The sequence below is a fragment of the Hirundo rustica genome, chromosome 5, assembly GCF_015227805.2.
Source record: "Hirundo rustica isolate bHirRus1 chromosome 5, bHirRus1.pri.v3, whole genome shotgun sequence".
NCBI lineage: Eukaryota > Metazoa > Chordata > Aves > Passeriformes > Hirundinidae > Hirundo > Hirundo rustica.
This window is the reverse complement of record NC_053454.1, coordinates 39061959-39085516: the sequence shown is the minus strand read 5'-3', so window position 1 is coordinate 39085516 and position 23558 is coordinate 39061959. Positions and strand designations below refer to the sequence as shown.

Below are 23558 nucleotides of genomic sequence, written 5' to 3'. Positions count from 1 at the left end.
CTCCTGTTTTGGGGAATCAGTGAGAAAGTTGGTATTTGCAACCCTAAAAATGTGAAGTGTGCAAGTTAACGATGAAATCCAGCAGATGGGGAAACCATTACACCCTTTGAAAACCCAAGCCTAAAGTGCTTTGAGAACTGAAAATCCATAAAATTTTGTAATGATATTTATGAAGAAAAGTATAAAATTTTATTCACCATGTTGGCAAGACAATTGCTACAACCAAGAAAAAAAATTCATATATATTTGTCCTGTATCAGTTTTAAGCTTCCTCCAACGAGCAATATTTGTCAAAGACACGTTCGACTGCAGGGGCTGAAATATGTAAGTATAGAACATGCAACAGCTGCAGACCTTCCAACTAGACCTTCCACTGCAGACCTTCCAGTGGGCTTCCAACTATTCCAGTACCTCCAGTAAGGCTCTAGAAAAGCACTGTTCTCTGGACTGACAGATAGATCACAGGACGTGTAATCAAAACCCTTCTGTCATCACTGCTCTGGAGGGATTGCTGCTCTGTATGGCAGCACTGGCAGCGAGCTGCACACCCAGAGGGGATCCCTGAACTGCCATTGGCTTGTGGCAGCTGACTGGTGCTCAACTGGAACGACACTCTGATCCTAAAACTATAATCACTGAGGGCCTGTTTCCCTCAGCCCTTCTAACTAAGAGCATGCTGAAAGGTTGCTATTTGCCTTTTCTGGCCTGGCAGAAGGTTCTTGCTTGCTTGCCATGCTGGACCAGCTCCAAGTCTTGGCAGTGTGGCCAGTATCTCCTCTCCTGAGTTCTTCCTCTTCTGACCACAGAGAGAGAAGAGAGGAGTTGAGTAGCTCATTAACCAGCAATTAAGTCCACAGCACTTGCTGTTGTTAGGATCAGGATCCACATGAAGTGTTGGAAAATTTGCAGACACCCCACCAAGAAAAAGTGTGTTCTGCTGGGTTGTAGAAAGCATTGGATATCTACCTGGCTGACAGAAACATGGGCTCCCAAAAACATGAAGCCAGAGAGAATATGAGGTTTCTGTGGCTGAGACCAAATGAGTCAGCTGTAGTCTGGCAATGCAATACAGGCAATTCTTTCTTCCTGTGAGAAGAGAGAGAGATTTGTACATAAGATTTCTGGGTCTATCAGAAGTTCTGTCCTGCTCGGAAGGAGAGGGACATTTCCACTGTAATGCAAAAGCTTTTTTTTTTTTTTTAAAAAAACAGGATGTAGCTAAAAATGCATATATAAAACTATAAAGACTTGAGAACAGGATTCACAAGAATAAGAAGTTTGAGAAGGTTTTTTTTGACATACTAAGACTGTTACAACTGTCCATCCTGCACAAAAGGCAAAGGACTTTTATTCAGAAAAATACAGTCTGGAAAGATAAAAATGGAAGTTAATTCAGCCAAATATTGTGTTATAACAACTGACTGGTATGAACATAAAGTGGTTTTTGGTCTTAAGCCCAGTAGTCACTCCCCTGACAAATGCTGTGGTAGACACTGTTTGTATCAGCAGGCATACATTCACTTGTTCAAAGAAAGTGGACACAAGCTGGTGTTCCCCACTAATTTCTTTCTCAGGCAAGGAAAAGTTCTCTATTCACTTAAGTAATAGTCCAATGTGATATTGGGAACCAGGACTTCTGTGAGCCATCTTCCATTCTTCATTATAGTGCAGTTCCTGGAATGATGCAGGACAAAGGTCAAGAATTCAGAAGTACAGCAGCCTTTGGAGTCAGGGTCTGGATTGTAGCTTGTCTGTGGATAGATAGTGCCTTGTGAGCACACAGCAAATGAATGGGCCAGGTTTCAGTTATAGCTTGTCTTGGAGGCTGGTTGATGATTGTTTGGGTTCAAACACTTGGCTTGGGTATAAAAGCTGGGGCCAAGACATGTGGCCATCGAGAAAAAAAGGTCAATATATTGCATATAGACAAAGGCAGTTGTGCCTCTGACAGACTACTTCCTGAACAAACAAATGGCACATGGATCAAGTCTATTCCTGTCTGGCTGTAGGCCAAACCAGTTTCAAGTCCGAGACTGCTCCAAGCTTACAGGTACTTCATATATGACCACAAGCTAAGCCAGCGGCTGCTTAGAGGGTGACCACAGAGCAGGATGTGTCAGAGGAATAGCTGTACACAGCCCACAAAACTTAACTTGCTCCAGGTTTCAGATGCCCGTTTTGGAGTGGATCCAGTTTCGATAGTAAGTCACTCGTGTGTATACTCCTGGTTTATTTGGCTTGCCACATTCATCTCCCCAGCTCACTATTCCCACAAGATACCAGATTCCTCTGGAATTCGCATGCACCAGGGGCCCACCAGAGTCACCCTAAGGAGAAAAATGTCAACAGACAGAAAAAAAAAAGTAAACAGTGTTCACCTCACTCACGAACTCAAATTCTCCTGTTACAATTGACAGGTATTTCTCTGTAGACCTCAGCTATAATTCAAGTTTCTCACAGTTTACTGACAAGACAGTCTCCCAGCCTGTCTAATCCAGTCTCTGACAGTCCACACCCTCACATCTGCATTCTCTCACTTGTGCATTGTATATAAACCTCATGCAAACTGAAGTGCAAGCTCCAGCACATGAGCCTTGAAGCTCTTCACTTGTATCTAACAAGATATTGAAACTCATAAACTTAAGATTGCCCAAAGTACATTTTATTTCTAGAAAACATCACCTTCTATCCCACCCATTTCCCTTTTACTACTGCCGATGAAGAGACTTACCTGGCAAGCATCCACCTGCCCCTCCAAGTATCCAGCACACAACATTCCAGGTGTGATCGCTCCACCGTACACTCGTCGCCTATTACAAACCTCAGTACTTATAATTCTCACTTCTGCTTGTCGAAGCTGATTAACACTATTGCCTAGAAGGAGAAGTGGCATTAGAATTTCCAGACAGGGTAAGCAACATAAAAAACTCAAAGATTAGGAGTAGCCAAATTTTTCTGCCACTTTTCTGCCATCACAGGCAATTAAAGGAGCTACCCAGAAAATGTCTCAGGATTAAGAAAGTTCCCCCCCCAGTGCCAAAGTCCTTCACTTGTTCCCAAGCATAACTCCTATCCATTTTTCACCATCATCAGATGCTCTTTAGCATAATGGACAAATTGATTTTTGTACATATTTCAGTGCTGCATTCCACTGTAGGCTACACGGTATGTCCTTGCTATCATTGAAAATACCGTTTGGTTAACTGCGGCATAGCTTTGGGCAATCACTACACACCACAAGGGTCTCCCACGAAACATAACCTATATAGCTCTGTGGCTCTCCCTGATTTATAGTCCCATCCTCTCTAGCCTCAATAACACAGGCTAATTTGAAAGAAGCTCACTCAAATCACTGAATGAGGCCTCATATATGACCAAAGAGAGATGAAAATTATCATGGTGCATCTACAAAAAATCTGAATAGCAAAAGAACTCATGCCAGAGCTAAATAAAGAGAGACCGGAGAACAGAATGTATTCAACGAGTGCTGTGCATGCAGCAACTAAGAAAAGCTGCCCTTAAATCCTGTAAGACTAACCTTCAGGGTCTTCCCCCAATTTCCAGTCCACTGACCAAGCCAGAAAAAAAAGCAGCAAACTAAGTCCAAAGGTCTCATTGGGAGAGGCACCTATTAAACACCAAGTCTAAGGAACTCAAAATCAACACAAAACCCCAAAAAACTAACATCAGTCTTCTCAGGAGCATGTGTGACAGGGCACAGGGAGGCAAGAGGCACTCACCATCATTCTCCAAAGCTCCCCAGCCAGTGACAAAACAGGAAGTGTTGTCTGGGAAAATGTGAGATGCTTCAGGAAGGCAGACACTGTGCACATCACTTGTGAACTCAATAGCAGAGGCAAGTTCCACAACAGCCACGTCATATTCATGATCAAGGAAATGGTCGCCGTATCCCTCGTGAACAATAATTCTCCGGACAAATTTTTTCTGTTTTGGAGGTCTCAGCAGAATTCCAAAGCTGGCAGTCCACCTCCGAGGATCTCTTACTCTGTAAGATGTTGGAGGTTATGCCAGTGTCACACAAAACAACATCCCTAAGGGAGCTTAGGTCTCCATTTAAGCATCAAAAAGCAATGTGACCAGGTTTGCCAAAGGGAAAGAATAAAACTTCATTATCTTTCAGCAGATATTAGAGGGTCACGAAAGGTCAGAGCACTCAAGAGTCCTAAGGCCTGTAGGATCAGAGAGGTGCTGATGACTTACCCTCTAAAGCAGTGGGCTGCCGTCACCAGCCAGGTGTTACTGATGATTGATGCACCACAGCGATGGGTCCCGTCGAGCTGAATACTCGCCTGCCATGGCCATTCTCCCTCCCGTGCACGCTGCCCACCTGTTATTCTTTCCACTCCTGTGAAGGAGAACGCCTGTCTTCGTATTCCACAGCCTGTCAAAGAAAAGGCAGCTCTGCTTTAGCTGGTTGAAGGCCCTCATGGCTGCAGGCACAGGTGTAACAGGGCAGGAGTCTCTGTCAAGGGACAACCTTCACCTAAAGCAGGGAAACCAAGTGCCATGGTCACAAGTGTCTCAGGGTAGATGCAGGGTAAACAGTGAAGTTTGGTAGAGGAATCAGTGCTTTTTCATTAAGCCAGTTTTCAGACACACAAGCACATATTAAATCCCACGGGACCTGAAGGCTGTGTATCTGAGACACTGGGAAAAAAAGGGATTTTGTCAGGTCACCTCCAGATTGTCAGCAGCAACAAAGAATAGTCCCCTCTTCCCAACAGTTTACTTACAGCCACTGTGCCAACACTCAGGTATTACCCAGCTGAAAAAAGTTAGATTCAAACCAGTTAATTCCCAGATGCCATTTGAAGATGGAAAGCTAACATGCAAAGTCTTCAAGAGCACGTAGTGGACTGATGGAGTGCCCTGGGAGGGTACTTACGCTGTCTCCCAGTTTCCAGAGGAGCTCCAAGACCTCAAGGGGGAGCACAACAGGAGGCCTGGGAACCTGCCATTCCCCTCTCCAGGGTGGTGCCACTGCCTTGCTCTGAGTGTGGACAGCTCTTCTCCCTCTCCCACCCTCTGGCCTTTCCTTAAAATTTAGCTCAAATCTGATAGATATCTATTGCCAAATCTTTCTTCAGGGATGAGGGGAAAGGAGGGAAAATGTTTTTTGAAGGATTCCAGCAAGAATCATGGCACACAGCAAAATTATAGTCCTTCTGCAAACTTGTTAACAGCAGTTCTCTACATTCCCCTACTTCCAACAACAAACATTAAAGCGAGTGCTTCCCACCACCAAGCCAGAATGCTCAATTCTATAAATGTATAGAGCCAGCAAGACTACAAGGAAATGAGCTGAACTCTTCCCTGGCTCATGCATTGTCTGCTGCTCTAATATCTGCAACAAATTCTATTTTCAACTTCTGTCATAAAAGTATAAGGATTTTGTAAGCACAGAACCTCCAGCGCTATGTCCCCAGACCTTTACTATAAAGCATTTGTACTTACAGTTGTTTAAAAGGTTGTCTCCCTTTTCCTTGTTCAACTCTGGAATGAAAAGCAAAGACCACAGTAAGTTTATCTCGTATGCTACGTGACCTAGCCCAGACTCTCTCCCTGTGTCCCAGAAACACAAATTAAATGGCTTACTTTGCTGCCTGGAGTGACAGTACAAGAAGCAGTAATTTGCTTTGTTGGAGAAGCTCTGTTAAGCCTCTGTTCCTCACTGAAAGCCACAGGATGCGCCTTTCTTGCCTTAGCTCAGAGCTAACAAAAGCAGCAGATGACTGCAAGTGGGTCCAAGCTACATCTACATGTACAATGTGCACAGCCACCAGAAAATGCCTACAGGCCTTTGTTCAGGTTTAGTGTGGCGAGGAGATCAGATAAGTCTTCACAAATCCTCAGTGCTGGGATTGTCTGCAGGTAAACTGCAATATTTCTAATTTCTTTCCTACAAAAACCCCTCTGTCAGAGTCAGATGGCAATCCATGGCAGATTCATGGGAGAGGATTACTGCCCAGGGATCCTCAGGATCTTGTTATGGACACTTGCTACAGCGATATGTCAAATAACAAAGGAAATTGCAGAGGGTAGAGAAGGGAACCACCTCAGCCTTGCATTGTTCAATAACTTGAGGACTCTGCATTTTTGTGCCTGGTTATAAAAGTTCTTGTTCAATTTACTGTATGTCTTAAATTTCTTTGTGAATCCATGGTCACAAAGTTGAGCCTTTTTTGATGAATTTGAGGGGGACTATCTCATTCAACACAACTATATCACATAGGGAAAGCCTGTGATGCATGGGGAAGAGCTCACGCTCATAAATCAGTGCCAAAATGTTTTAGTTGTTTCCATGCTCTGTCTTCCAACTTCCCAGGCTGCCAGCCTAACAGACAATTTTGAGAAGGCAAAAAAAGCAAACAAGAATAGCCCATACTAGCATGCTAAGGTAAAACACATTACACTACGAGCAGCAAAGTGTAAGGAACAACTTCCAAGCTGAAAACACAAACCTAAGGCACTTGCCTGTGAGTCTAATGGTAGACTGGTCAACATCCAGGTACGTCGAGGTTGCTTTCAGCCTTCTGAGTAACACACGGTTGACTTGACCCCAGGTCGTTGCTTCACTGTCAGCAGAGGGAAATTTAAATACCAGAACAACAGATGCAAGCACTCCAACAGGATCTGGGCTACAAACCAACAGAAACAAACGGTGTCGTTCTCTTTGCCTACTAATGCTCCTGGTTCTGCTTTGTACTGCCTGCCTTCTTTATGTAAGAACAGGGCCGGTCTGCACAGATGTCCAGAAAAAAACAGCATGGCTGTGCTCAAGTAAAGGAAGATGACAACGTGTCAGCAGACAGCAAAAGCTTCTTGTGATGACAATGATCAGGGGGAACATTTATAAGCAGTAGAGCTGAGAAGCAAAGAAGGGATCACTCTCTTTGGCCTCCACACAGGTCCTTATCAGTAGGACACAAATGACAGGGGGAACACTACAGCAAATTAAAACCCTTCAACAGATATCCAACAGGCCATTCCTAACAGCCATTCAAAAGATCCAGTTACAACAGAAGTTAAAAAGGTCTTTTGGCATTTCTTTCCATTTAAGTCACTTGTCCTTTTATTGGCCGGTTAGATCCCTCATTTTCAGATACAACAGTCTCAATAGTTTGAGGCCACTTACTGACACTATAAAATATTGGGCTCAATATCTTAAACTAGCCATCTAAAGGAAAACCAATTGAAGCTTTGAGGGAAAGAGAGCAGAGATGCAGCTAAGCTGCCCCAGTGTCTAGTTGTACCAAGTATCTGTAGTGAAAACATGTTTGGAAGAGATCAACCTAAAAGGTGTAAAGAAGTCGCTTGGATTCTAGCTCCCAAGCTCTCCAGCTTCTCTTGACATACACTGTGGGAGGCTTCTGGAAGAAAACAGCATCAGAAAATTATGTAGAACTGTTTAAGAAATTACTCATTCCATCAAGAGACAGGTAAAGGTAAAAAATTCCAGAAGTGCTGTGAAGGACATTTGTGGGAATTCTGTCATTTTTTTGCTATCTAGGGAAAAATATTCCACAGCAGTACATAGAAGTACAACTCCAAAATAAAGTAAGATGGAAGAGAGGGAAGCAATAGCCCTTACCACTGAGAGTGATACATAATTACTGCATGGGAAACAGTAAAATCTCTCACACAGAACCCTCTACTATATCCATGTCTATGTTCCCTCGTCTATATCCATGTGCCTCACAGTGGAATCATTTAGTGCTTCAGGCCTTTTCACAGAGGGAGGAGAATAATCACCTCCCACCATACATCATGCAGAGGGGCAAACACCAGCTCAAGCTTACGCAGGAAGAAGTAAGTGTGGGAAAAGCTTATTCTGCATCTCTCAGGCTGTTAAGTAGTAGTAAAAATGGGGATCCCCCAACAATCCTGTTACTGTATCACAGCCACAAACAACGGGTGTACAGGCAATCAATCTGCAGAAGTGTAAGACCAAACTTCACTTCCTTGCTGACCTCTAAGAGTAACTGAGTCCTCAGTGTTGTGAGTACTCAAGGACAGCAACAACCAGACAAGGCTTAGTCACCCTCCTGGTGTAACCCAAGCATAAGCAACCAAGAATGCTCCATATGGTCAACAGGTAGGAAGAAAAGGTGTTTAACACATCCCTGCTTATTCCTGGCCTTCACATTACTTACCGTAGACTGACCACGTGGGACCTGATGTATCTTCTACTTAGAAAGGAGCCCCTGAATATTTCATAGATCTGTTAAAAGAAAAGAGTGTGTTAAAATACACCTGCAAAAAGTACATGATTTTATAACATAACAGTCTCATGAGCCTTCAGATCTCTACCTCTACACCAAAGCTACCCCTAAATTTCCATCGGAGGATGCAGATCCAAAATAAACGGCTGAGTTGGCTGATTTCACTCTCCATTCTGCTCTGTGGTTGCCAGCTCCACCACAGGGCTTCTGGAACAGACAGCACCTGAGCTCACCGTCTGCATGTGCAAAGTCAGCTATGCATCTTTAACCCACAACAGCAAGGTGTGAAGCATAAGGCCAGCTGTCTACGGATGACGCACAAACACCTCGGCAAATGTGTGATTGACAATCACACATTTGCAGAACTCTTCATCATAGGTCAGGTGTAAATAGAAGCTTTTCATTTACCATGGTTTCAATATCTTCACTTAGGTTCCTGAACTCATCTGTAGTTTGCCTTTCATACTGAGGATTGTAGTCGACATTGGTGATTAGGAAAGATGCATTGTAATATCTGTCTTGATCTACAGAGGAGAAAAAGAAAGAAAGGTAGCTGACCATCTTTTGTACAATTCCAAGATGTGCAGTATCTCACAGAACATGGCACAAGCAAGGATCCCTGGCCCTGGCAGTGATCCTGCCAACAGTGAAATTACAGCTTTAGCAGCACTTTGGGAAAAGGAGGTTCTGGACCATCCTGTTGCTCCATGGACCATCCAGGGGCTCATTTCTTCTTTGAGGGCCATCCCAGGAGCTCCAAATTATGCCCTCTACAACATTTCCCTGCAGTCCATCTTCTTGTTGGCCTGAGGTGAGCACAGCACGAGACAAAGGAGCCCTTCTGACTCAGACACCTCCACTCCTCCCCAGCTGCACGCTGGCATGTCCCTGCTCCTCTGAGAGGCATGTGGGGCAGAGCTGTTTGCATCCATTCAGAGGTCAGGTTAATATTAAAATCTGATTCTCAAGTGTATGGCAGAGAGGGGCTATGTAACACAGAGCTGGCAAAAAGCAAAGCTGAGCTGTAGCTCTGCCACTGCTCCTTCTGGTGTCGTAGTGCAAGCCACAGCCTCATTGACTCTTGGCAAGCTGAGATGGCCTCATGATTAATGCCATTCCAGCAGGAAAGCATTGCAAAAAACTCATACTGGTATCTCAGAGACTGGGAATGGAATTACTCAACTTCATTCATGAGGCAAGTGACTGGGAATGGAATTAATTGTCTTCGAGTCATGAGCCAAGATGGTTGGACTTGGTGATCTTAAAGATCATTTCCAGCTTTAATGATTCTATGATCTAGTACTGAAACTGGGCTCTTGACAACCTGAGCTGAGTCCTGAGCTCTGAAAATCCTAAAGCTCTGCCCTCTCTCTTTCTGGAATATTCTCAGCTAGAGGGGCCAGGTTGAGCTTCTGCAAAAATCCCATTCAAGACTAAGCTTACTATGCATAGCCTGAGTACTAGACACCCCTCTGGCTTATACAGAAGACTGTTATCCTTGAGTCAGTCGGTGGAGACACAGGATACCAATGGAAACACCAGGGCAAGAAACAAAAGGAGGGTTAAAACTGAAGTCCTTGCTTCAAGTAAAGCATACTTCAAGTATTCTTAGAGGTTTTCAGATCAATCTAGTTCTCAAATAGTATTTAGAAAGTTCTCATGTGAGTTTTATAGCAGGGGCAAGGCCACGGTAGCAAGTGAAACACAACAGATTCCTGAAAGCTTGTAACAATAAAATAGCAGGGCACTCACCGTGGCACAAAAGAAATGTAATCAAGCCAATGATAAGGGCTAAGCCTACTATCACCGACACAACAATGACTGCGATCTTCCACGGCTCTATGCGCCGTATTGCTCTGGCCATCTGGATCACTGCCTGTATTGAAGGAAACAACATGGAGAAATTCAACTCTAGCACAAAGACAATAGTTCATCCAGAGTCTAGTCATATCTGGCACAGCTTAGCTCAGCTGAAAAACCCCACAGAATGAGGCAGTTTGGGAAGGACTTCTGGACTCTGAGGGTATGACTGCTTAAACTAAGCCCCATTTAAATAGGTTGCTCCAGGCCTTGTCCAGTCAAGTTTTTAGTACCTCCAAGGAGAAAGATAACTCGGTCTCTCAAGATCTCTGGTCCAGTCATTGCCCATCCTCACGACAAAAGCTCTTCCTTTATATTTAGTCAGAATTCCCTGTGCTCTGACTTGCTTCTGTTGCCTCACATACACCCCGAGAAAAAGTTGTGCAGGTATTGCTAGTAGAGACAATTTGACTTCAAGAAATATTCCACAGATTTCATGTGCAGCTGACTGCCCACACAGGCACTTAAACTGAAAATAAATGTAGTAATTCATGACTGATGAAATAACCTCTGCCCCAAGGAGGCTCTAGGCATCCAGAGATACCAAACAATACATAATTTTGGTTACATTTAATTGGTATGAGTAGTAACATTTATTGAGTCCCTACAGGGTTTGGAGGTTACTGTTCCAAAGTCACACATACATTGAAAGCGACCACATCCTGTCTCCTTGACAGACAATTCTTCCAGACAATAGAGAGGTACTTGTGTGTAAATGTGACGTGGCAACAAGATCCAGTAGTAACTCTCTGAAAGCCCAGAGTAGACCTGTAAACTGGTTGAGAACTTGACTCACACATAGACAAAGGCACAGAAGACTTTCTCCTCCACTTACGTCCTCCAGATCAGCATTAAGCAACAGAACATTAGGAAAATTGCATTTTTGCATATGCCTTCAGTATCTTTATTGTAGTATGATGCAAAACCTTAAGCACAATTATTAAAGATCCCCAGTAATTCCACAGCACAACATGTGATAATTGTCATGCCACATACTGAGTCTCCACAACATGGTCTGCATTAGTACAAGGTGTCAGAAAAACACCTGAGATAATCTCTCAGATATCCTGGAGTGACAAATGGCAGCAGCCAGCCCGCAGGAGGAGGACTGGCTGGCTACTCACCATGCCCCTTTACCCCAGATCCATGCTTGTATTGCAGTGAACCAGACATACTAAACACTGTTTTCCCCTTTTTAGGCCTATGGCACAGCCATCTCTGAGCAAAATCTAAGATGATACAGGCAGAAAGAGGAAGAAAGGCAGGCAGAGAGAATAAGTGTTGGCAGGTTTTTTGACTACATGGTGGAAAAGAAATCACGGTGAAAGCAGAGCAGGTTACCAGCAGAGGCTTTGTCTTAGGAAATGAGTTGAGTCTGGCTCGCAAATCTAAGACAGCAAAAGGCAGTGAAGTGGTGAAAGAGGGTGATGGTGTTATACCCTCTGCTCTGATGGGAAGAAACCCAAGAAAGGCCACAAACAAGAAATGGCAAGAAAAACAAACAAGGGGAAAAAAACAAACCAAACCAAACCAACCAACAAACAAACAAACAAAAAACCCAACCAAAAACAAACCAAACAAACCCAACATTCAGATAGCACTACAGAGAAAGGCAATGAGGGATCTTCTGACAGACAGCAAGGGTGTATTCACAAGAGACAGCGAAGTTGGAAGGAACTTAAAATTTAATCTCCTTGTATAAAATCTTGGTTTTGGCTAATGAGAGTGCTAGCCAAATGGGCAATTTTTTTACTTATTCAAACAGATGGCATACTGGAAAAAATGTTAAAATAGAGGAGCTTCAGCCAGCATCACAACTGCAGGTAGTCACAAGCAGCAGCTTATTGTTACTAAAATATACAGGACAGGTGACCAAGAACAAGCCTTCTGCTTCAGAGTCACAGGCTATGGAGAAATCCAGTACCTTTCCTTTGGTTGTTTCTACTTTACTGGGGCAAGTTCTGCTCTTGCAATGCACAGCCCAAGTTCTACCCCACCAGACTGGCTCAGTTTCCTGATGTCAAGGCTGTAGGGCAGTTGCTGGGAGTCTAAAAACCCAGGCTGGCCAAGAGTACTTCTTTGCAAACTGCGAGCTGCAATAAGCACATAAATAACACCCACTAGAACTCAACTGGCTCCACTGAGGCCTTGACTTCTCACCATCTAGACCTTCACTGTATACACTATCCATCAGTTCTGAGGGTTTAGAAGAGAAAGAGATTCAGATAAAAACCTAAAACCGGTGGAACTGTTCAGTCTCAGTTTCTTCAATACACTGCAGCCTTCCATGGAACACTCCCGTACTCACCTCACAGCCTGTCCCAGTCCCAGGGAATTGCAACATACCCCATGGGCAGTCAATTATTACCCTTGAGGTCAAGCCTCTTGGCTAATCAGAACAGCCCACCATGGAAACATGCCTCTGCCTCTCCTTAGTAGCCACATCTCATTCTTGAAAGAGGCAGCTCATCTTTGCAACTCACTTTGCTCTCCTCACTGGAGAGCTTTTGCTTCCAGCCTGAGCCACTCCCATCCATCTCAATCAGAGTGGTTCTCTGTCCTGCAGCTGTCCCCACTCCAATGGGCTTCCACCTGAGCGGCAATTGGAGCACCATCCCTCCACTGCTTTCGGCACAGAGAACACACAGCACAGCCCTGGCAGTGTACGGCTGACTCTGCAGATATTGAGGCAACTGTACTGTTGGATCACAACTGCTGCATTTTGTGAACTGTATCCAGATAGATTACCTGAAAACACGGCCTTATGTCAAAGCTGCAAAACTTAAGATTAAAAAAACTGAGCATCTCCTTGCCTATGAGACCCATGCTTTCACAGGCAGCACTGTCCTTCCAGCCATCTGTCTCTATTTCCTTTTTGTGCAAATACCAGCTACAGCCACAAACACTGTTAGCACAGACCCCCTTCTCCTCCAACATTTCAGAACTGCTCATTCTCCACAGGTCACACAGACTTGCAAAGGGAAACAGAAACCTTATGAAGTGCTGAGGGAAACAGAAACATGGGAGATAAGGAATAAAACTACACCACTTCTGATACTGATTTCACTTAATATTTTCTTAAGAAAACAGTTAAAACATGCATATAATAGAAGCATAGAATGGTTTGGGTTGGAATGGACTCTTAAAAATCATGTAGTTGCAACACCCTTGCCATACGTAGGGACACCTTGCACTTGACAAGGTTGCTCAGAGCCCCACCCAACATGGCCATGAACAATTCCAGCCAGGGATGGTGCATCCACAATCTTTCTGGGCAACCTGTTCAAGTGTCTTATCACCTTCTCAATGAAGAACTTCTTCATAGTATCTCCCAGAAGCCTCCTTTTCTCCAGGTTGAACAGCCACAATTCTCTCAGTCTTCACAGGAGAGCTGTTCCAGCCCTCTGATTATCTTTATAACCCTTCTCAGGCCTTGCTCCAAAAGGTCTATGTCCTTCTTATGTTGGGCTTATCCAGAGCTGGATGAGTACCCCAGTACTCTGCAAGAGCAGAGTACTGCTGGCCACAGTTCTTTTGATGTAGCCCAGGTCAGAGTTTGCTTTCTGGGCTTTGAGTGCACACTGCCAGGTCATGTTGAGCTTCTCATCCACCAACACTCCCGAGGTGTCAAGCAACATCCACATATGGGTAATTAATTTGTATATAGGATATACAAATTAAAATGGAAATATCTCTTCAAAACCAAAACAGTTTCCTCCCTTTAGCAGGATGCTTTTGACTTCCATCTTGCTAAGTGCAACAGAGTAGGAAAAAAACCCCAATTTTTGCAATGAAAGCACGGAGACTCATCAACTCCCACGGTATACAGTCACCAGTACCCTTCAACTGTAATGTCTGCATGCGGGACTCAGCTCAGCAGCCCCCATGTTTTGTTGGTTTTCTGTTTTCTATTTTATCTCACAACTAGGTATGCCTAGCTCTACTGAGACAGAGGCTAGGATAGTTACTGAAAGACAGTTCAGGTTATAGCCACTCAATGTTTTCGTTATGCGTACACGTTACACCTCCAACCAGCTCTTCACTCCCCTAGCCTTTTTTGCTATGGTGCCATGGAGGGCAGGACTGTTGTGCTCTACCAGAATAACCACCTCGATGGGGATTCCTGTGCTTGGGACATCCAGCTCCATAGTTATATAATTTAGTGGCAGGTGGATCCCCCTGTTTAGGAATTAGACAGGGTCCTCTCCGCACTGTAGTAACCAAGCAAATTCTGCTCCACCCAGCAACACTCAGTGGCCAGAGAAACACCGATCCTCTGCAGTGCTGATGAAAGCTTTCCACCATGGATGCATCCTTTCTTTCTTCCTGTGGCATTGCTTAATAGAGAGGTGTTCTCCTCAGAAGACCCCGAACACCACAGCTATTTGTGTGATGGCTTCTAGAGTCTGGTGTTCTGTGCAGCCTCACATTTCTTGCTTCCTTATGTCACAGGCTTTGACTTTTTTTACTGCCCAAACTCCAGTAAGTTGCTAATTAACTCTCAGCTGGGCTGACTTCGGGGGGAATTCAGGTAACACCAATGCATTCACCCTCTAGCATGAATGACATAACTCAAATTCCATGGGAGCAAACCCTAACAAGAGATCAGACCCAGACTCCACTGGGAGATCTCAAATGCCAAGTCCTCTCTGCTCTCAAAACTACCTCTTCATGGTCTATATCTGGCAGTGAATTAATGAGAAGTTTCAAACCCAAGATCCTTTAGTTCAGTACAGACCTGCTTATCTTGGCAATATTATCAGCGAACATTAAACCTCCTCCAGCAATCCGTGTTCTCATTTAAAATATGCGTCATTCCCAAGGGGCCCAAGATAATCCATGAAGACAGCAGCACCTCTCCAGTTCATATCACAGCTAACTTAAACTATTAAATCTCCTAGTTTACACACCTTGGCTCTGAGACAAAGATCCTGATCACTAAAAAGTTATTCTGTACTGAAAAAAATTCCAAATTAATTATTTTGAAAATATATATGTTTCCATATAATTAAGCATTTTCAATGCACTAAAGCTGTGTTTAGAAAGAGAGATATTAAATCAAACCTCGATACAAGGTAGTTTAATAAAGGAAATACAGCAAGAAATAAAGCTACATTAATGGTTATTGGCATATTATGAAGAAGTGTTATACCGAAATTTTACAGAGCTAAACTTGGTCTTCCTTGTGAAGCCAATGAGAAAGCACATAGGATTTCAGATTGGACTTCTAATCAGTCTCAAATGAGTTCTTTACCTTTGCGTTTGGAACATTTGCCCAAAAGCGAAAGACAAGCACAACATACAGGCGAAAAGCCAGTTTTCCTCTCTCATCCTGTACCAAGCTCCCTAAAAGGTGACTATATTCATTCACAATGCTAGTGATGCAAGTTCAGCTCCCACCTCTGCCTGACAGGATTTGTTTCACTTCACTGAGATTATCCATCTCTTCTGGTTGAATTACTGTGTGTTAACAAAATCCTCAGCAGGAGCAATACCAACAAACTGATCAGAAAGCATATCTGTTCAGACCAGAAAAGTGGAACTTTATCATGTGGCCCTAATCACTGAACTGCTGGATAAGCAGGGAACAGCTACCCTGTTCTGCTTTACAGATCTTCCCTTGATATTTTTTGACTTCTTAAGCTAAGACCTCATAGCATCTCAAAGTAGATTTACTTTTAGATTAATCCAAACCATGTTTTGTTTTACCAGCTCTTTATGAAAAAGTTTTGCCATGTTCCACATAGAAAAAAACATGCAACCTCTTCTATGTGATGGGCTGCTGTCTTCCTATAATGCATTTATTATTACATTTTTTTATTATGCCCCTGCAAACTGATAATCCAGCCTTCTCAGAAGAGCCAGTGGCAGAGTTTAGGTGGCACATCTGATGAGGAGGGTCTCTCCACATTTATAGCCATGACCAGTTTTCCCAGCTGATGGATTCAGGTACATGCCTACAATACTCTTCCTAGAAATAGTAACTTTCACAAGACAACTGAAAAGACTAATCTGCTGGCCTGGTGAGTGTGATTTGAAAATCCATACTAGGTCCCTGGAGCTATCTTCCTTGGCGGGGTGGTTGGGAATGGCAGCAAATGAGATTCACCTGGCTTAGTCCAGGAGGCCTATAGCAAAAGCACAGGGCCACAAAGCAAGTCTTGCTGATTTCACTCCCGCCTTTACCACAAACCACACCAACTTAGCACTTCTCCTGTGCTCTTGTGGCATACACAGGACATGCACTTCCAAAAGAATGGGACAACAACCTCAGTTACTTTGAAAACTGAAGCAGAAGAGGCTAGTGCCTGCCTCTAAGTACTGCCCGATCCTTGTTTGGATGAGGTCAGTTATGTACCAGCTTCAATTACTCAATGTTTGATATCTCCTAAAGCGTTCTGATACAATGAAAGACTTCCAAACGTTGAAGGGATCTGCTGAGGGAAATGAAGTGCGCGTTTTTCTATGCGTCATACTGAATCAGCTTGATCTCCCCACACCCTTGAACAGCCCACAAAAACAGTAGGTGCTGCATGCCACCCCTCTGCAGTCAGATAAAGCATCAGTAATGTATTTGCCACTTACTAATTGAGCTCCTCCCCTTTACCATCCAATTTTACCAAGGTCTTGCTCCTTCCCCAGAGCACACTTGAGCTGGGTAAAGACAACCGCTCCGGACACGGCTCTTGTCATTTGCTTCAAGATTCAAGGGCAGCATTCATTCTTTGGGATGTCTAAACTCAGAGCTTCCCAGCAACTACATCCATGACGCCAAAATGCCGCTCATGCAGGCTTCCCTGGTTATCCAATCACCTCTGCAAGTTGCACAAAAGGTTTGCTGTTCCTAACTCTCTCATCCATTTCACACACGATTGTTTGGAAGTTTTGACCTCTTCAATGATTGGAATAGAGGTAGCCTCCCATACCACTACAACAGTCTGTGGGATGTAACTCTAATGCTGAGGACTGAGATATCCTTTATAACTTATTTGTCTTTCTACTGTTGACTGCCACAGCCAACATCTTGAGAAAGACTCTCATGTTCAGAAACAAGTTTTAGTAGAAAAAGGAGGACTACTCACTACATAAAGGCTTACAATCTGCATGAACACTGAGAGGCCATCTCAATGTAAAGAAAATGTTAAGTACATGGCCACGGACTGCAATCAGTTTATGGTAAACTTCTGTAATTTTACATCATCTTTACCTCTCAGATTTCCTCTTCCATCTATGTTGGTCATAGACAGGTATCTTGTTCTGTTAGTTTGGCAGTCACAGATTACAGCAGTAGATCTCTGCTTTTCAGCCCTCAAAAATAGCTTTGCCTGCCTCATTTTGTCCTTCTTTGATTTCTTGAAATCTACTCTAAAAGCAAGACACCACAGAAGCAGTTATATTCTCTGTGGATTTTCAGTTTGCTTTTCATTCCAATGCAGGGTGGGTGAAATGGTCAGGTGCCAGATTTGGTGTGTTTCCAAGCTGATTCTGCACAGATTAACACTTCACTGGCTGCATATGAAGTCCATGAAAATAATCAAAAGCACAAGAAGCTACATTTACCAACTGTACTCCGCTCGTCCTCTAGTTCAGCAATTGTGCCTGCAACACATTCTAACCGTGCCAGCACAAACAGTAGGTCAGTCAGGGCAGAGTGAGATGACTGCCACCTGCCCTCCGCACAGGCCACCTTGATTTGCCATACCCTGCTGTAGATGAGCTGAGGGATTCTCAGCAAACAAATGCATTTTGAGCGAGGAGAAAGGCTGAAATATCCGATGGATTACTGATGCATGAAAGGCAGATCAAATCAGAAGCAAGCTCAGAACTAGTGCCATTCTCCCCACACCCTTGGTCGGAGCTCAAACTACCCTGTAAATCTACACACGGTGTAGCCAAGCTGCCCAAAGCACCAAGACGCAAGCCAGAAGTTTGTGGCACTCACCTCTGAATACCACTGAGAGGTCGGCAAGAAGCTCTTCTCTCTGGGAGATCCACCGCCCCGAACACCACAACACACTGTGCAGCATCTCAGCATAGACTTGAGGCTTTATCTCCTGAATTAAGAAAGAAAGGAGTCATAGGCAAGTCAGAACAAACAAGTCCAGCAAGTCTCAGTGACAGAGGCTTACCCAGTAGCATGATTCCTCCCCTAAAACAATAACAATACACTTCTTTCATCACACCTTTCATCCAGGAATCCCGAAGCCTTTTCAGAGCATTAGCTACACCCTGCAACACCCCAAATCAGAAGAGCCATGAAAATTTTGCAAGGACACAGAGTTTATTTCCTTCTTTGGTATAATTAAGAACAAATCAGAAATTGTGGGAAGGACCAATGCAGAACATTTGCATGTTCAAGAGAAAATGTTCAGTCCTAGGCCAGGTATGGAGCTGACAAACTGATGCAGAATCAATTGTATGTGCCTCTTAAGTCCCCTGAACTTCCTTGAAATTGGTCATTTGGCCAGAAAAGAATTTGCCCTCATAACAACAGCTAAATTAGTTTTTTCATTCTACTTTAACTCCTTAGATGATAATTTTAATTGTGGTCACCTAGCTACACACACATTTCTGTCCTGGAAAAATTCTTCTATGTCATAAACATTTGTCATGTAAATATTTTCAGATTGTGTAAGTAAGAAGTTCTATTTGTGCTCGTGACAGCAAGTTAGCTGGCAAACAATCAAGACAAGCTCAAACTCTAACTTAAAGCAGGCATTTCTGAGCCTTCAATTTTAAGTTTTCTCAGTACCACTAAACTTACTACAAGATGTATCTGACCCATAGCCTGACACACAGATTTGTTTCAGGACGATAGGGAAGACAGACCTCACAACAAGAAACGAGTGGCACACATTTTCTGTGCTTTACTGCAATAAACTTTCTAACCTCTAGGGACTCCTTTCCTCCACCTTAATGACCTCCGTTTGACCCATCTACAGCTCAGGGATCACCAGCTTAGTAACACGCTGATGCAAATACACCTTACATGGCTGGAGCTCTTCCTTCCACCTTACATTAAGTCCATAGCCAAGTATCAGGAGGACTGCCTTCTGGGGAATGCCAGCTTCTTTCAAATGAAACGTAAGCTAAAGATAAGCTTCAGCATCTCTTAATTTGGATTCAATGTCTCAGCATAATTTGTTGCAAAAGATGACGAATACAGTTGTTAATGACACATTTAATGTAATTGCTTCTCAATTCTTTAACTGGAAGCTGCATTGCCATCGCATATAGGAAGACCTGAGTCAGTCCAGATGTGCAAGAGAAATGCAGTCAGAAGCCTAGCTAGAGGGTGACAATTTCCAGGGTAAAGTATCAAGCGTCACATGATTACCTGACCTGTGTGTAGGTGATGCAAAGACGTTCATTCCAGGCACCCCATGATGCTCAGACACAGAGCTCTGCCTTGTGACTTGATTGTGCCATAGCTGGAAGGATGTACGACACAGAGCCCTCATGGCAATCCGTGCATAGTCTCACCTGCAGGCAAAAAACCTACTGCTGTTTAAAGAAAGACATTAAACTGAGGATGCTTTTTTAGGGCACTGAAAAGCTTCTCCAGGCCCAATTTCAAGGCAACTGCTAAGTAATGTGGTAATCCTGGTCAATGGTCCCCTCTCTGTACAAGGTGTCTGAGTTTCTTCTTTTACTGGCAATAACTCCCTGCAGCAAAAAGCTCATGTGAGGAATAGGGACTGGCCACAAGTAGTTCCATTGCCAGGTTCCAAACAGATTCCAGAGACAGTCTTCTTATGTGCCCTTTGGTGCTACACTGCAACACTTTTTAAAAAAGCCTGGAAAAGCTAGGAAATGCCGAGAAGGAGGCAGAGGTTGTACCCATCTGAGTACCACAAAAAAAAAAGATTCTGGAGGCTGAACATAAAATCCCAAAGATCAAGACCCCCACCAGAGTCCAGCTGGTGAGGAGGCAAAGTTTCAATGACTGGCTATAGCAATCTAGTGAGGAAGTGAGACTCAGGTTCACCAGGGACTGGGGAGCTTCTAGAGTGGATTAAACGCAGAAAAGGATGAACAAATTTCTGCTTAAAGTGAGAGGGAAACAGGATCTGCACTTCACATCAGGAGGACTATACAGAAGTTCAAACTGACAAGCAGAAAGCAGACCGCTGCACACAGGAACCGATGTATCCTGGTTTAAATCCTGTGGTAGACACCACAACCTCAAGTAAAGAATGCCATAGAAGTTACACAACAATAAGGTAGGTAAAAAAAGTTTTTCAAAGCTCCTAATATGAACAGGATACAGTGACAGAAAGACAAAACAAAAGCTTCCACCTTCCACAGAGTTCTGTAAGACATTGATGGCAGACCCAGAATGCTTACCCTAAAAAAGGGCTTGGACATTGCATGTATAAAGGAAACATGGTGGCAGGAATGCAATGGAACGTGGAAATCCCAGGAACTCTCATTCCAATCATTTTAATTACTCTGAAGTAAAATGCAAAACATTTTACATTGATCACACAGATAATACTGGTTTTCTGGATGCTGTAAATAACTCTTTAAGGAACAGGTAGCTAGGAAATCCACAAAATTGGAAGCAACTCTTGATTCAGTCCTGACCAGTATAAACAATCCATTTATAATTTTTCTGTTTGAAGTATATCAGCATCAGCTTCAGCATTTCTACAGACACTAAAAAAGCAGATCAGCTACTGTCATGCAGAATTTCAAAGATAGAAGACATATAAAATTATAAAAAACCCCTAAAAGAGAAAGATTAAAATGCATGTTCTCTGGAGGCAGAGAGACTATTTCAAGACATCATGTTACTCTCAGAGCAAATGCATCCTGCCTGGCAAAGGAAAAAAAAAAAAAAAAAAAAAAAAAAAAAGCCTTGAGGAAGACTAAAGCTAAACAATGGTATCTAAAAAGCAACAAATCTATTTGTGACAAGTAAAGAAAATAAATCAACGATAATGCTTTTTCTGAAACCAGCTCACTATCTCATAGGAATCTCTGCTATATTCATAAACGGTCTGAAGAAAAGAAATACTGAGATAATAATTGTACAATAACTGTCTAGTTATCACTGTACAGAGAAACACTACAGCATGCTGCAGAAACATCTTATGATATTGAGATACTATGTAATAAAACATCAGATGCACTTTGGAATTTAAAAGTATGAAGTGCCACACTTTAAAAAAAGGCCAGTCCTAACCCTACTCCCTAGGTAAGGAGTTGAATTGTTATTCCTTTCAGAAAAAGACTAAGGCAGAATATCCTATGAGAATATCAACACAGGAGCAGCCAAAACAAACAAACCCCCCCACAAACAAACAAACAAACAAAATCCCAACATCTCCAAAAACCCCCAAACCATAAGGAACGCTAGAAACTACTTGTAAAGAGAACAGAACAGTAAAAGGAAAAAAAGATATATCCCAATATTAATCCACATTATGCTTGCATCCTGAATATTTCATTAAATTCTGGTCCATTTGCCTATCTCAAAGCTTATACAGAGGAATAGTAAAAGGTCCTGAGAGAAACAGTACAGCTCATCAAAGGAACAAAGCAGCTTCTATGCATGGGAAGCCCAAATTAACAGAATTGTGCAACCTAACAAAGGTATAGAAAGGGATAGGGGGTTTAGAACCACTGTTCACTGTTTCACTTCATGAAATAACTAGGGGACTTCAAACAAGAATGGCCAATTTAAAATAAGCACAAGAAAATACTGAGATGTAATAAAGAGCTCAGGTACATGACTCTTTGCTGAAAGGTATGTAATATGTCAAATATTTTGTACATTCAAATGAGAGAGCCAGTTTTCTGAAAGAAAATGCCACACAGAGCTCTTAAAGATGATGATTCAGCTTTGTGATCCAAGAATTTCCTGACTCAGATCACTGTAAGTTTAAAAAACACTCTCAGGAAGGACCATAATCTGACTGCTCTATATCATATTGTCTAGGTGCCCTCCACTGATTACTCCAAAAGGATCTAGTTAATTTAGCTGCCAGGCATTCCTTCATAACGATAACAAAAACTGAACAACAAATACCTTGGAATTGATGTTTTCCCCATCTGTGTTCTGAGCAAAATGTGGTCTGACCCACCTACCTGGACGAGCAGCCACAGGAAGGACATGTTGGTGTCTTTTCTTTTAGACAGCTGAGGAACCATGGCACACTTCTTATCAGAATAGTTCAGTTGGAAGGGTCCTACAAGGATCATTTAGCCTGACTGCCAAGAAGCTATAGGCATTATCTTCTCAGCAGCTGACAGTGCACTAGGCTCCAGGTACAGACAGGCTTGTGCGCTGCAGTAACAGGCATCCCTGGCTACAGATTGCCCTCTCTGTATGGTCCTCACCTGATGACACATAAGACTCCAGAAAGGGGCTGTGGCCCCCCACTTCAGCTGGACAGAGTTTCTGATCTGAGAGAGCTTAAAGCAAAGCACCTCATGTCTTGCACATGACCAAAATTTGCCACTCTTTTTTGAAATTAATTTCAGGCATACACTGTCATTTTCTTAGATACTCCTAAAGTTTGGCAAGTGGAGTATGGTATACAGCAGGCACTTACCTGAAGTCAAGGCAGAAAGTTACTTTTACTTTCACATGGGGACACTGAGATGACATTAATACATCAGAGGTTGACGAGCCAAGTATGTTTTTCATCTTGTCCCCTCCAAATTTATCCAGTTACCAAGACACCTGCCAAGGAAATAAAATCCCCCTTACTCATAAGAATTCTACATTAACATTAGAATAGAAAACTCCTGAAAGAATATTTGCATTTACAGAGGCTCCTGCCTGACAAATTCCTTTTCCTTCAAGAAAAAGTCAACACAATTACAACTCTTGAGGCACACACCTCACCACACCTTTGTAGCCACAAGTTTAGAGAGTTCATCCCTCAGTACAGGACACTGCAACTGTGTTACAGTTCTGATCTACAGCCACATTTGGGAAAGAAAGAAAGGCTTCCTACAGGATGGGAAAAATGGAATGGAAAAGGTAAGACCCATATAATTAATGACACAAAAATGTTTGCAACACAGCTTTCTTGTTACCTATTACAAATGCAATTCCAAATTTCATAGCTTATGCTTTTCCTCATGGTTGCACACAAGCATCTTAGTTGCACATTAGCAATATTTTAAATATTAATCAAAACTGTATTTTAAAGTAGTTATTTTAAAGTATTCAGGAAAGGCATATTCAAACTTCTGTATAAGGAAAAAAGAAGAGCGTGCACCCAACACTTTAGAACTTGGCCTGTCCCTTAGTTTGAGTATACTTTCACAAAAGGGAATATCCTTTATCAGACCCACACAAACAATAACTACTAAACATTTCCTTTCTCCTTTTATTGAGAAACTTCAGGAAATGAGAAATTTTCGGTACATAAGGACCTTCACCCACATTTTGCTTTTTTGCTCGGTCAAACCACTGTAGGCTGTCATCGGGTTGTGATT

General features: G+C 42.9%; 1 protein-coding gene across 1 annotated transcript; it reads right to left on the bottom strand.

Annotated features, from left to right (window-relative positions):
- Positions 1-1475: 1475 nt before the first annotated feature.
- Positions 1476-22787, bottom strand: LOC120753026 (transmembrane protease serine 11F-like). Its single transcript, XM_040064893.2, has 12 exons — positions 22664-22787; positions 19446-19586; positions 18046-18157; positions 9996-10119; positions 8652-8767; positions 8175-8242; positions 6496-6659; positions 5476-5514; positions 4222-4402; positions 3741-4006; positions 2732-2874; positions 1476-2327 (listed from the first exon to the last, which is right to left on the bottom strand). The coding sequence occupies exons 3-12, from the start codon at positions 18136-18138 to the stop codon at positions 2166-2168; spliced, it is 1356 nt and encodes a 451-aa protein (XP_039920827.1). The 5' UTR covers positions 18139-18157; positions 19446-19586; positions 22664-22787; the 3' UTR covers positions 1476-2165.
- Between the last annotated feature and the right edge of the window lie 771 nt (positions 22788-23558).